The sequence below is a fragment of the Schistocerca cancellata genome, chromosome 3 (assembly GCF_023864275.1).
Source record: "Schistocerca cancellata isolate TAMUIC-IGC-003103 chromosome 3, iqSchCanc2.1, whole genome shotgun sequence".
Lineage (NCBI taxonomy): Eukaryota > Metazoa > Arthropoda > Insecta > Orthoptera > Acrididae > Schistocerca > Schistocerca cancellata.
The window spans coordinates 843,699,396-843,714,490 of record NC_064628.1 but is presented as its reverse complement, the minus strand read 5'-3'; the positions used below and the strand labels follow the sequence as shown (position 1 = coordinate 843,714,490).

The 15,095-nt window shown below is 38.3% G+C and overlaps 1 protein-coding gene across 1 annotated transcript in view; it reads left to right on the top strand.

The window, feature by feature from the left end:
- The window catches only part of LOC126175903 (charged multivesicular body protein 3), a 48,265-nt gene extending 33,805 nt beyond the window's left edge, over positions 1–14,460 (top strand). The window contains exon 6 of the mRNA XM_049922965.1: positions 12,905–14,460. Coding sequence (XP_049778922.1) covers positions 12,905–13,078 — 174 coding nt within the window. The 3' untranslated portion in view covers positions 13,079–14,460. The remainder of the gene's footprint in view (positions 1–12,904) is intronic.
- The last annotated feature ends 635 nt before the right edge of the window (positions 14,461–15,095 follow it).

The window sequence follows — 15,095 nt, the reverse complement described above, 5'->3', positions numbered from 1 at the left end:
GTTTCCTCTTCGTTTATTGCTCTCATGTCAAATGAAAACAAAACAGATTTCTGTGGCCGAGAGCTATCAAGTGAATTAAAATACATTCACATAATTACGGAAGGCTACAGTCTGTTAAATTTGTTAAAATTTGTTAACATCGAGTATAGATTTAAGTGTCAGGAAGTCGTTTCTGAAAGTATTTGTATGGAGTGTAGCCATGTATGGAAGTGAAACATGGATGATAAATAGTTTGGACAAGAAGAGAATAGAAGCTTTCGAAATGTGGTGCTACAGAAGAATGCTGAAGATTAGATGGGTAGATCACATAACTAATGTGGAAGTATTGAATAGGATTGGGGAGAACAGAAGTTTGTGGCACAACTTGACTAGAAGAAGGGATCGGTTGGTAGGACATGTTCTGAGGCATCAAGGGATCACCAATTTAATATTGGAGGGCAGCGTGGAGGGTAAAAATCGTAGAGGGAGACCAAGAGATGAATAGACTAAGCAGATTCAGAAGGATGTAGGTTGCAGTAGGTACTGGGAGATGAAGCAGCTTGCACAGGTTAGAGTAGCATGGAGAGCTGCATCAAACCAGTCTCAGGACTGAAGACCACAACAACAACAACAGCAACAACAACAACCTGTTATTAGTTTCAGATTTTATTTTGTTTCCACCTTTCTGACAGTCAAGCATTAATTACCTTGCAGAACAATGAAGTTATTTTTGTCGGTTTGTTAAAGAAATTTTGCTTTTATTAATCTTTTCTGCTGAGGCAGTCAATTTATTTGAAACAAAGTGTTTAATTCCACACTATTGGCTAGTTTCAACTGTTTTCTGCACTTCAAGGTCACGTTTTCATCTTCTAGCATGTATGGCATTATGCCAAAACAAAGAACCAAACACGAGATAATACAGTACTGGTACTGCAAGAAAATTTACACCTGAATCTGGAAATACGAATGTGCACTTTAAGCCGAATTATGCATTTTAGTATGGTTCACAAAATTCCCGTGCTCTTGGAATATCCTCTAATGTCTTGTTTCTCTTATGACATAATGTAAGATCTTTTAATGTTTTACACGTTCGAACGTATGGGCTTCCTGCGTCATCGTAGCTGCGCAAGCACGGCGATGCCTATTATCTAGTATTTTCTGGCAACTGCTGAAACGAATTTCTAACAGGTCGCTGGAAAATATTCCGAATGGCTGTTTGAAAAGCGTCACTTTCAAAGTAAATTTCCTTATAAGCAAAAAGAAATCTCATTCTGGAGTTTATTGCTATTAATAACAATGGTTCCAAGAACAAAACACATTTTCTTTGAAAGATTATTCTGCCCGAATTTCTGAGTCAGGCCACCATTGTCTTGTGATTGATTTCTGAAAATACGTACACCATTCTACGTATTATACAATCTCTTGCAACAAAAGTTCCAGAACTAAATAGCAAAGAAATCTATACCAGCACTTGGACACAAATACTAATGTAAGAATAAAGAAAAATGAAGTAATGTGTTGTAAAATGTTTTGCTCCCAATTTCCTGTGATATTTCAGCCTAGAAATAGTTTTTTGTGTGGTTCTGCAGCCATCAGACGACTTTCAGCATCCATTTGACTTGATGAAACTTTACAAACTGGAAATGGTTGAACATGAAATGTAATTATTTACACATTACATTCTATATGTGTGATTTCAGTCTATAAGTACTTGTGAAAGACAACCATGTAATTTTGTAAAATCAATCAACAAATGAACTAAATGTTCAACCCGCATTGTTAGTCTGATTTGTGGTCTTATAAGGACTTTTGCTTCACTGTTTCTTGGGAACATATCAAAAGAACAAAAATCTGTGTGACGATTTGTCCACAGCTTCACAAAGATTTTGACAAATCGTAATTATAGTGCCATAGAGGTATACAAATTATTGGTTCAGAAGAATGATCTTCTCTGCCGTCTTCTGTTCAGGCCATTGTTGATTCTAAATGGCTTTTATCCAAAAGCATTGTTAACCCACTCGGACAGAATTCACCAGTGTTTTATCTGTCAGGGTTAACTACTGAACAGAACTGGAATTGCCTTGATATCTGTAAATGTTGTATTTCTCATTTTGTCAAATATGAGAAATATACACTATGGGGTAATAGTTCACACAAGTCTCCATCTGATTAATTGCATGAACAACCAAGGAAAACAGGAAACTTCCCCATTATGGATAAATTTGACTTTCAGATTGTCTTTGCAAGAAATTATGGTTGGGTACTACTCATGTAATTTTCTTGAAGCAACAGTCTACAATACCCTAGTACTTCAAATAATGCATTCTAAACCACAACTTTATTCCTCTACCAGTTTTGGTTCACGAAACCATGATCACTGAAGGGAAAGCTGGAGACGCGTGATTTACACATACATATCAGTGAGGTGCCACACTAAATGAGCCCTCCCACCTTTCTTGTCCCAGGTGTTAGTGGGCAACCCTTGCATGGTCACGTCTGTCCTTGATTTTCTTCATGAAAGTGGTTTGTTCTCCCAGGTTTAAGTACCTGAATTTCCCTCTGGGATTGAAGTTCCATGGTTAGCTTTGGTGCTGGTTATGGAGCCTTTGACCTTGCCTCCACACCAACCAAGTTCTTCCCCCATTTTCCCTATGATTTGTCTGGTCTTTTGTGCCATTTTGTTTCCCATTTTCTTGAGTCCTCTTCCCGTGGTGTTGAACACATAGTGTCGTGATCATGCCACGATACGAGGATTAGGAAAGGTGAACAGTGGTGCTGGTGCACCAATGCATTTTCCATTCCGCTTAACCGGACTGTGCTGTTTGTGTATTTCCTCCCTCGGTTTCTGTCACCTTAGATCATAGGATCAATGATGTCACTATTTGGTCCCCTCCCCCAATCAGTTAACCAGCCAACCATCAGTGAGGTGCCAATATAGTGATATTTAAGTGTAAATCACTAATATCCAGCTTTCCCTTCAGTAACAATGGTTTTGTGAGCTGAAATTGCTAAAGGAATAAAGTTGTGTTGGTACAGCCGGTGGTTTGCAATGCACTATTTCAACTATTCATTTATACTGAAATCATGGTCAAGAGTCTTTTTTAACAGATTAAGTATCACTCCAGAAGACCATGTCACCTACCTGGGACAAATAACCAGTAAAAACAACATGGCAGTCATGAAAAATGTCAAAAGAGAACTTTTAATCTTGTAATCTGAAAGGTAAAAATTCATTCTGTTGCTTTGACAAATTAAAATCTCAAACAAGATTGTTGAAACCCTCTTGAAACAGAAAACTGTTGTACATTTGGTTTACAGGGTGACTTAGAATTTTGGGTATGTAATGCATTCATGGTCACTCGCTGACACATTCTCAGGAGTCACTGGTATCAGCAGTTCCTTACTGTGACATAGTGTAGGTGGTAAATTTACATATGGTACAATATTCTTTTCTAATTTTCTTAGATGTCATTTATTAATGTGGGCAAAAATACTATGAGTTTGTTGCATGATGCTTTCTTTTCGTCCAGGTCTTGGGAACAGTAAAGGACATATGATTTAATTGCCCCAGGGTGGCTCATGATTCTTTTGTATGTATGTATATGATGAGCTATAATACCTTCCATGTGATCATCATATATGTCCCATGCAATACCGAGTTTTTAATAGACCTACTGCAACTCCTACCTATTGTAAGCGACAACTGAAAGGACTGCAAACTTTGCAAGTCCTCATTTTAATCATTTCTTTTGATTTCAATAATTTCTTTCCATTTTAATTCTTACCCAAGAAATAATTTTTTCCTCCATTTTGGTTAGATTTCCCTCCCACCATATTTTTTCTAAATTTATATGGTACTCAACTTATCCACAGTGTGTGGTCGCCTCACACTTGCCTTAAACTAGAAAGCTCCCCATGTAGGTCTTTGGGCAGAGATTGTGATCTCCTGTTCCACCAACATTGGTGCATGTGGGCCGCCTCACATTTTAGTCTCATGCAGGCAGCCCATCTGCACCTGCAGGGCGTGCATCCTGGTACGTGCATGCTATCTTCTATGGTTTGGAGCAGCCGTGGCTGCCACATCTATCTCTCCTGGCCCTCGCTCACTGGTGCATCAGCGAGTACGTCGGTAGGAATGCTCCTTTGTATTGCTGATATCACACCTCTGGATGGTGCAGACGGTAGTTGAGGTGGACCGCCCTCTGCTTTTTGGATGCCCTGTAGGGTATCCACATTCACGAGCTAACACAGCTTTAAATTTCTCACAGCCACAATAACTCATCATGTGTTTACTGCCAAAGTTTTCTCACATCATCTCATTCTCCCTTAGTAGTGAACAGTACTGGCATGTATGGCTGCCAGCGCGCTGCACACAGATATCGGGCATCAAGCAGTGGTATGTCACATGCCCAATGTAATAACTATTGAAACAGTGATGTGGACCTCAGCTCAACTTCAAATTCTACATGCTGATGGCTCTCTTCGTCACCAGCGTGAGTCCGTAAAACTTCCAATTTTCAGAGGTATCCATGGCTACTGTCAATAGGAGAGGACCACCTTCTCCCATATTCGGGGTTACACACATGTAACTGTGCTGGCGTGCCAAGTCTTTAGGCTGCATCACCTGGAGTTGGCTGCAGCTTGGCATGTGGGCACAGCATCAGACACATCCATCTCTTCTTCCTCTGCATACTGCAATGTCACTGTGGCACCACAGTTGGGAGGCCAGATGGGGCCCTTGAGACACCTGCATGGCTCTACAGAACTGCGATCCGCCACACCTGTCATTCTGGTCAGCATTCCTTGGAACTTGGGCCTTGTCTGCAACCTCTATGCCGGAATGGTTGGTCGCTAATGAAACTTACACAAACCAATGACCATACTGACTTGGCTATATCAGCAGATATAGGTAATAATTTCAAAACAGAAAATTGTATTGCCATAGCATCCCCAACTCTGTCTGACCATACCATGGGGGCTACAACCAAGGATGGAGAAACACACTAAGAGAAAATACTCAGTATCTGGTATGCTCTAGAACTGATGGAGATTTATTGCTAGAAAACATTTATTCTTGTCGAACATGTTAAGTATCACTTTGGGGGGAGAAGCTGCATTAAATATGATAAATGTGTGTCTGTTATTAAAAAAATGAACTGCTGCATAGTCACAATTTGATAAACTGCAAGAAATACCAAATTTTATCTCAGTGTAACACAGGATATATTTCATCTGTATCATTCACATCACACTACTGAGTTGCTAGCTAACCTGAAACAATGAAGAATTCAGCCACTTCAGACTGTTCAGATGGACAACAGATTAAATAGGGGTGTCTTCAGCCTTGCCTCTGAAGAAAACATTCTACCTCAGATGCATAGTACACAGGTGTTAACCCTTAAATTGATCACTTTCAGTACATTGATCCAGTACAGAGTTAAGGTGTGGGAGATTGCTAGTGCTGTGGGCATCTCAAGTGGATGGGTACATAATATTTTGCATAATCCGCAAGATGGGTTCCGCGATTGCTCATGCTTGGAATTGTGTGAAGTGTTGCGACGATGGTTTGCAGCTGTTCAGGAAGAATCCGCAGGACTTTGAGTGTCGTTTCATCACTGTGGATCAAACATGGATACATTACTATACTCCTGAGACCAAAGAACAATCTAAACAATGGGTTACCAAGCGAGAATCTGCACCAAAAAAGGCAAAGACCATTCCTTCAGGAGGAAAGGTTATGGCGATTGTCTTTCAGGATTCGCAAGGGATAATCCTCATTGATTATCTGGAAAAGGGTAAAACTATTACAGGTGCATATTATTCATTGTTATTGGACCTTTTGAAAACCGAGCTGCAAGAAAATCGCTGGCGATTGGACCACAAAAAAGTCTCTCTCCATCACGACCCTGCACCAGCACACACCTTAGCAGTTGTGGTCACAGATTTAATGGAAATAGCATTCCAACTCATTTCACATCCCCCCTATTCTCCAGACTTGGCTCCCTCGGACTACTATTTGTTCCCCAATTTGAAGAAATGGCTATTGGGACAAAGATTTTATTCAAATGAGGAGGTGATTGCAGCAATAACTATTTTGCAGACTTGGACAATTCCTATTATTTGGAAGGGATCAACAAATTAGAACAGCACTGGACGAAGTGCATAAGAATAAATGGAGACTACGTAGAAAAATAAAAAAGGTTTACCCCAAACACTAAGTAATTTTTTTATTTTTGCACGGACTTTTCAAACTCCCCTCGTTCTGATGTGGCATCTTAATACAAAATACCTGTAGCAAGCAAGTGCCTTGTATCACCGCATTAGAAACAGGAGCTACAAGTTCCCAATTGTCTAGAGAACAGTTAATAGAATCACTTCTTTCAGTATTTGAACTCTGCTTACTAACAAGCTGAGCTTCAACATTTTAGGTCACTACCTATAGTACCTACAACCCAGTGGAGCATCCATGGAGTCCTGTGTGTTAGTGACCACTTCCATGATGCTATCCTTACAGAGCTGAAGAACTAACAAATTTTTACCATGCTGGTCTATTAGACAATAGAGCTAGCAAGACTACACTTCAAAAACGCTGTTAAAATTCAACCAGGATAAAGAAATTGGTAGTGTGCTAAAAGTTGCTACTGGTGTGATCATATGTACTGCAGGTGCAACAATACATTGTTCTTTATGCCTTCACCAATGGCAGCCGATGCCTCATAGTTCAGACTATTGGCAGAGGCTATTAGAGAGCTTACAAGAGCATATGAACATAATCTCTCGGAGTCTAATTTAATTATGCGTGAATGATTCTGGCAAGATACAACTCTTAATAAAAAATAAATACATATAAAAAGGAATGTTGGGAGCAATATGTCGTCATGTATGATGTCACTCACACCATGTGGTTTAACAATTCTCTGCAGCTGATGCTTAAAAGTGTCAACACAAGCCTCTAGTCCATTGCTGCTAAAACTTACAAGCTTTTCTGAGACTGGCGAAAAATTGTGACAGGTGTGTATAATTGTTCATCAGTAGGTTTATTATTCAGTTAGTTTATCAGCTATAAATATGTTGGAACGAGCAATAAAGTCTTCAGGAACTTTTTTGTGCTCATAGTTTTGTTTTCTTGAGTTTAATTGTTTGTGACATACATTATTTGAAACGGCGACCAATTAACCAACACTGGGAGCTTCTAACACTAAAAAGTGTGTTGAATGTATTGAAAGATAGTGATTTTGTGTTCAGTGTCAAAGAATTGTAGGAGGATAGCTGGAATCTTGAGGATGCAGAAACTTGGCAAAATCATGATAGTATGAAAGCAAAACTCTCAAAAGATACAGCCAATAATGGTGATGCAATTGTCAATAATGAAGAAGCGGCACTGACAAAGTTAATAGATCGGGTGAAACTTGCCATGATGAACCTCATGACATGCTGTACCATCTGTTTACAAATGATAATGTTTGCTTGTTCATCTTACTAGCATTATACAGTGGATTTGTTTAGGCTATTATTTACAGGTAATGTACTCCAGTGTATAGTTGACTAAATGTAAAACAATGCTGTGAAGGTATTTCTGAGTGATAATATGTAGATCAGTTGTCTGATTTGTAGGTGGAAACATGTTAGTGTAGATGAAAGACTTGGCATCTTGGGTACTTCATTACATATGGGTAAAGTGAAATCCGTCCAATTACAAGACTACTGGATGGAAGATCCTCTCTTTCAAAATAGAGGAATAGCGATGAGCATGGGCTGAGACAGATATATGATCATCTTACACTCATTACATTTTGCTTGAAATCTCTGGCTAGGAGAGACAAAAGCAGATGAGATTAGACAAAATTCTACATCACGTAAATTATTTTAACAATAGACTGTGTCAAGTGTATTACTCAGGAAGAGATCTGTCTTTAGATGGATCAGTGTTTGTTTGGAGGGAGTGGTTGTCCTTGACACCAGCAGTTCTCAAGCGGATTCCTTTTGAAATACTAAATATTTTATGCAGACCTAAAAGAAGCAAAACCTGGTCTTATGTTCACCCTCAAATGACAATAATTTAATGAAAGTTATCCAAAAATAGATATGTTATACACTACTGACTTCTACAACAGTAACCAAAAAACTCGCAATAATAAAGTACATAAAATAACAGTGTATTGATTCCACTGTAAATTGATAAAATTGTTTCCATTTTATGGGTCGTATGAATATGTATTTTCATTTTGGCCCAACTGTTGATGTAAGGCATTTTAGAAGAGAACTGTGAAGACGCATCTCAGGTTCAGCATCCAGTCTGTTATAGTATTTTGTCTTCGTAGCTGCATATGCTGAGAATCCCTTTTCTCAAAAGTATATTGTAGGGAATCGAAGAAGAACTGATAAAATTACAGAAAAGAAATCAGGACAGCCAGATGCAGATTTGTACCATTATTACCTTGAACATAACTCCAGTGTGTCAACCACTGCACTGCCACATTCAGTGCACTATAGTGGACATGTTAAAACTAGGATCCCCAGGCACTACTCTAAGGTCGCATTTGCTACACCACACTCTGAAGGCATTGGGGGAACAGAATGGCAAATTAGTGTATCTCCTATCAAAATATGTTATCAAAGAAACTATAATGAATGGTAAAAATTACTCCAAATCTCTCAAAAAGAAATCCTCATTATATGCTGCTTATGTATTAACCACGCCAAACTCATCTATGAGCTCATCCTGTAGCAAGAGGACCCTCTCCAGTGTGTCTGTGGAGTACCTATGATAGTATTACATACATTTGATGAATGCATTTCACTGACCTGTCTGCAGGGTTGAATAAAACTAGATATCTTTTTACCTATATTGCCAGCTGACAAAACAGTATCTGCTGAGTGTTCTTCACATTATTACATGTCAGTAGACATTATAACACCATATAATGCTGTACCCTTCTGTACCAGCTTTGGGGAAGTGTGGAGGGAATAACTCTGCAAACCTGACCTTGAGGGGCATTTCTCTGACATTGGTTTTATGCATACAACAAATTTCTTATTTCTTAAACTTACATGTCTACCTGTCCACATACATTCAGTATTTTTCATCCTTTTGGCATAATATTATGCTGTGATTTTAAGCTTGCCCGTAAAGTATTTTATATGCTGAAGTCTTTGCATGACAGGTGCAAGAGGTGTGCCTCTTGCCACAGGTAATATACTCCCCTTTTTTAGCACTACCAATTTGTTTTTGTTACTAGATGCTTATTTCTCTCTTTTAACCCTTTCGTGGGCTGTGGGGATATACTTCCCACTAAATGTATTTCTTTACAGTGGTCAAATGAATATGTGTTACCACTTCTGTACACTCCTGGCATCTAGTAGCAGTCTGCTGCACCTGCTGTAGTTTCTGTTTGTTGTGAAATATAGGCTTCAGGACTGTGGGAAGTATATATCTCACCAAACAATCGTGTTTAATGGTTATTGGGAAGTATGGTTACTAACAATGTAGTTTCTGGAAGGAGCTTTGGAAGTATACTTACCACAAACTTAGGGGTATCCCAAAGCTTTTGAGAATACATTTTACCACCTCTGTCTATGCCTGACATCTTGTGGTAGTAAACTGCACCAGATGTATGAAAACAGCTACAACAGTCAGTTACTATTTGTTGTGGGATCACTACTGTTGACAGAACACATTGCTTTGCTTCTGCAATGTACATTATTGTGACCTGTATCGGCTCATACCTTTATTGCGACCGAGTGAGGTGGCGCAGTAGTTAGCACACTGGACTCGCGCTCGGGAGGACGATGGTTCAATCCCGTGTCCAGCCATCCTGATTTAGGTTTTCCGTGATTTCCCTAAATCGCTCCAGGCAAATGCCGGGATGATTCTCTTGAAAGGGCATGGCCGACTCCCTTCCGCGTCCTTCACTAAAACCGATGACCTCGCAGTTTGGTCTCTTCCCCCAAAAACAACCCAACCCTTTATTGCGTGATAAAGTTTCAAGGGTCTTTTTCACATTGTAGTAAGTAAACTTTAATATTGATAACAAATATTTTTTAACTATAGTAAAAGAAAACAGAAAATAAAAACTGAAAACACTGTTCTTTCTTTTTTTTTTTTTTTTTTCATTTAATGGCAGCATGTAACAGCATACAAAAGGGAAGTGGGAAATCTAGTTACCAGCAGTTGCAATACCTCAAAAAGGTGCTGTGGTGGTACATGTACCACCATAGTTTTTGGTCCTAAATGACAAAAATAAAATCATCAAAAAATTGTCAGTTGATCATATTTTTCACAGGATATCAAAAACCTTATCTTCGCTGAGTTGCTACAAAAAGGCATACATGAAGGGTTAAACTATCTCACATTAAATGACACATGCCAGGAATTAAGCTAATGGTGAAGCTACCAACATTGTAAAGTTAACACCACCTTGTTTCATGAATTATTTCTTATTGGCAGATGTTGTCAGAATCGCAGGTCTGACAACCTGACAGTTAACTTATGCCTATATCGAGGTAGATACTTCATGAATGAAATTTGCAAGAATTAGCGTGTAACATGTGACCGAGTGTAGTTTATTTTGAGAAATTATTTATTTGTTTATATATATATATATATATATATATATATATATATATTATTTTTTTTTTTTTTTTTTTTTTTTTTTTTCATGAAATGCCTTAAATCTGTATTTAAAAACTGGAAGGGAGTTTGTTGAAATGTGAATATGAAGCATGTTGTTGTTCACGTGTGTGTCAATAATAATAATAATAATAATAATAAAAGGATTTAATATTCTTGTGTATTTTAAGAATAAAAGTTCCAAAGAGCATAACAGTTTTTAAAATTGCAAAAGACAGAATGGCAGACTAGTGCAGACCTCACAAGATGAAATATCAGTTCTGTTAATACGAACATTTAAATATGAAAAAACTGTCCTAGCTTTCAGTAACGTTAGCCTCATCCCCAAGAAGGAAAGGGGGATAGGTTTGGGAAGGTGGGAAACCCTGTTGTAAGGTGAGGAGTGTCTTCCCCCCTCCCTCTCTTCTTCCTAGAATTTGAGTTTCATGTCCCTCCTTCCCCAAGCCAAACCTATCCCTCTTACCTCCCATGAGGAAGGGACTAAATGTTTCAAAAGATAGTAAAACAGTAATGATTTTTTAATTTGTGTATTGACACCACAGGAATTTCACCCCTTGAAGATAATCAGTGGCCAGCCATTCTGTCTTGTAGTAATTTTACATTTTTCTCAAGTGAATTTTCTTTTTGGTGCAGTTGATAAAGTAAATATGAAATTATTGTACAATATTTTTTACAGAGATGCCTTTTTCAAGCCAGTATGAGAGTAATATACAGTGTTTTGGAAAGATGTATACACAGTCTACTCATTCAGTAGTTCAGAAACAATATTCGATACTAATTTCTATTTATTTATATACTTTTTAACTGCCTTAATGTTCATTAACAATTTTGAGCTATTCAAATGATCTTTTCAACAACTAATGCATAGACTTGCTTGCTGATAACGGGTTCTAGACAAGTCATTTAAACTGAAAATAAATGCTATTCACAACATTCATTGATAACTGTTGAGGTTAACAGTCAAAATCATTGTCTGATAATTCATTGTGACTTCATCTCCATGCTTTTTATATTAAGTGAAAATTGTTTTGTCAATCATGATACTTTTAAAGAGGTACTTTTCTCAGTTCATTTCATTCTAAAAAGCCATAGCTGTTGCACTGTTTATGAATAATATTTAGTTTGGTATAGGTAAGGGATTCCGCATGTACTCATGCTCAGACTTCCATTCCTATCATTTCTTAAGTTTAGCTTACAGTTATTAAAAAGTTCAGCTAAAAGTATATCAGTGTAGCAGACTCACAAAATGTTCATATTATTATCTGGTTGCATGAAGCTTCAATTTACATTTACTTGCTAATAACTTATTGATGATGACGATGACATAATGATGGTGAAAATAGATGGAGGTATGGCTGATTAAAGGGTATGCAGACTGAAACTTCCTGGCAGATTAAAACTGTGTGCCGGACTGAGACTCTAACTCGGGACCTTTGCCTTTCGCGGGCAAGCGCTCTACCAACTGAGCTACCCAAGCATGAGTCACGCCCTGTCCTCACAGCTTTACTTCTGCCAGTACCTCGTCTCCTACCGTCCAAACTTTACAGAAGCTCTCCTACGAACCTTGCAGAACTAGCACTCCTGAAAGAATGGATATTGCGGAGACATGGCTTAGCCATGGCAAAGGTCCCGAGTTCGAGTCTCAGTCCGGCACACAGTTTTAATCTGCCAGGAAGTTTCATATCAGCACACACTCCGCTGCAGAGTGAAAATCTCATTCTGGAAACTTCCCCCAGGCTGTGGCTAAGCCATGTCTCCGCAATATCCTTTCTTTCAGGAGTGCTAGTTCTGCAAGGTTCGCAGGAGAACTTCTGTAAAGTTTGGAAGGTAGGAGACAAGGTACTGGCAGAAGTAAAGCTGTGAGGACGGTACATGAGTCGTGCTTGGGTAGCTCAGTTGGTAGAGCGCTTGCCCGCGAAAGGCAAAAAGGTCCCGAGTTCGAGTCTTGGTCCGGCACACAGCTTTAATCTGCCAGGAAGTTTCATATCAGCGCACACTCCGCTGCAGAGTGAAAATCTCATTCTGGTAAGCAGACTGTTTTCCCAAGGCCTCTCCTGTACAATTTTCCCTATTCTTACATGAGCTGTTAGTTACTATGATTGCTGAAACTGCTTTGCCTTATTCACAAAGTGCCCACGACCTTTCATCTTTCCAAATCCTGTAGGTCTCAAGTGTTCTGGGGAGCTGACCTATTGAAACTATAGCCAGTTCTGCAAGTTTCTTCCCCCATCGTTTCTGTAGTTTGGCATATCTTGCTTTTCTGTTTAGTACATTATAATTGTTTAAAATTTACAGGTTCTGTGGGAGCTGACAGCAGGCACTCTGGGCAAAGCCCCAGCTGCCGTCACGGACTCCCTTCCTCCAGCAGCGTCCGTTGTTGCTGAAGCCTCAGCAGATGCTGGTCTGCCACTGGAAGATGAGGATGAACTCGAGGACATGCAGAGCAGGCTGCAGGCTCTCCGAAGTTAATGTGAAGCTGCACTGTTTGTATTCCTGTGAGATATTTCTAGCAATTCTGTTTTACTGACATATCTGGAGACAGCTGCCACAAAGTATTAGTTTATGTAATTTGCTGTAATTAACAAGAAGGCCAAGAATATTGTTCTACTAATGTACAAAAATATTTTTAATATTGCGATAGTATTTAATGATTTTGTACCTCATTTCGTAGATTTGTCAACAGTATTTTTGAATAAGTAGAGACAATAAAAGGGAACACATTTGATTTGTTTGGTATGTAATGCAGTCTGTACAACTTGTGAAGGATCAATCATGTTAACTGGCAAAAAAGTAAATACAGCTCTTCGGAGTAATAATTCAAAAGCCCTGAATATTTTTCTGTTCTACACAAATTTAAGGATGAAAATATGAGTATGTTTAGTCCAGACACCGTGCAATGAAGTATTACTCTGCATTAATTATGTGCCACCTCTCTGTGGTATGGTCATAACATCCAATTTAGATCAGTTAAATGTCTTCATTATCCAAGTATCTAACAAAATGATATTCTGAATGCTGTTTGAACCAGTTAATCTTACTTGGAAAGAACATTAATGCATCCGTGAAAGGAAAGTGATACCTTTTGTCAGATTTTATTGTATGCATATGGAAGATTGTCATTGTAATTAAGCCATAAAATTCAAAGTCTAATAGCCCCTGACTCTCAACTAAGTGTAAATTAGGGGCACATAGTCCAGAAATAAGAAGCCGATCTTAAAGTGGCTCATTGTACATTCAACAGTCAAACCAGCAGCTGTAAGACTTCACTTTGTTTACTATAGGTAAGCAGTATTTACTGGTGAAACATTCAATTTTTTAATCAAGGATCTGAAAGAAGAGTGTAATTATGACAAATGAGCTGAATGTATTATGTGTACATCAAACAGATGTGTTTTGTAAAACACCATTGCAAAGAACTTTAAATTTGTTCTTTTCGTTATGTCGTTCTGCCTGGTGGAGTGCCTTCAAACATACAGGAAACCTACTTCTTTAACAATCCACATATTGTAATTGTGCTTTGTAATTGCAGAATAAGTGTGTGTGTGTGTGTGTGTGTGTGTGTGTGTGTGTGTGTGTGTGAATGAGTGAGAGAGAGAGAGAGAGAGAGAGAGAGTGGGTGTGTTATTTATGAAATTATTCTTTTACAATTCGGAGAAAGCCTGACACTATGTACATAATAGTGAGCTTAGAACCTATTTATATGCAGCTTTAAAAGTTTTGATGATGTGAATAATTTTTGATTTAATTCCTAAATAAAAAGCATTAATCGCTTGTACTTAAAAATAAACCACTCTGTTGTGCTTTTTATAGTTTATTTTCCTTGTTGAATAAAGCACATTTGTTCACTTAAATGTTTCATTTGTTACATATATAAAATGCATATCTACGACAAATGCTTATCAGTATTCACAACCCAGGTACTTTCAACCACTATACTTTTAAATGGTGAACTCATATTCATCAGAGAAGTATATGGTAATCTCATTTTTAATATACTATTTGCTGTTTCATATGTGCTGTTACATTAAAATGTTATTTTTATTTAGTGCAGTTAGCAGGTTCACAGGAAGCTGTCATCTCGAATATTGCTTTCAACATTGCACTGCTTTGTTAGACATTCTGCTGTTGGAGGGGATCTTCAGCTCGATCTATGTACATACTCCACAAGCCACCACACCAAGCGTGGTGAAGAGTAGCTTGTACCACTACTATTCATTCCTTTTTCCATTATGCTTGCAAATGGAGTGCGGGAAAAACAATTGTCTGTATGCTTCCGTACAACCTCTGATTTTTTTTTATCTTGTCTTCGCGACCCTTATGCAAGATATATATCTTGGTGGCAGTAGGGTCATTCTGCAGTCTTTCACAAATGCTGGTTCTTTATAAACTTTCTCAGTAGTATTTCATGAAAAGAACATCCACTTCTATCCCCTGATTGTCATTTGAGTTTGTGGAGCATTTCCGTAAGTGAATGTACTGGTAACAG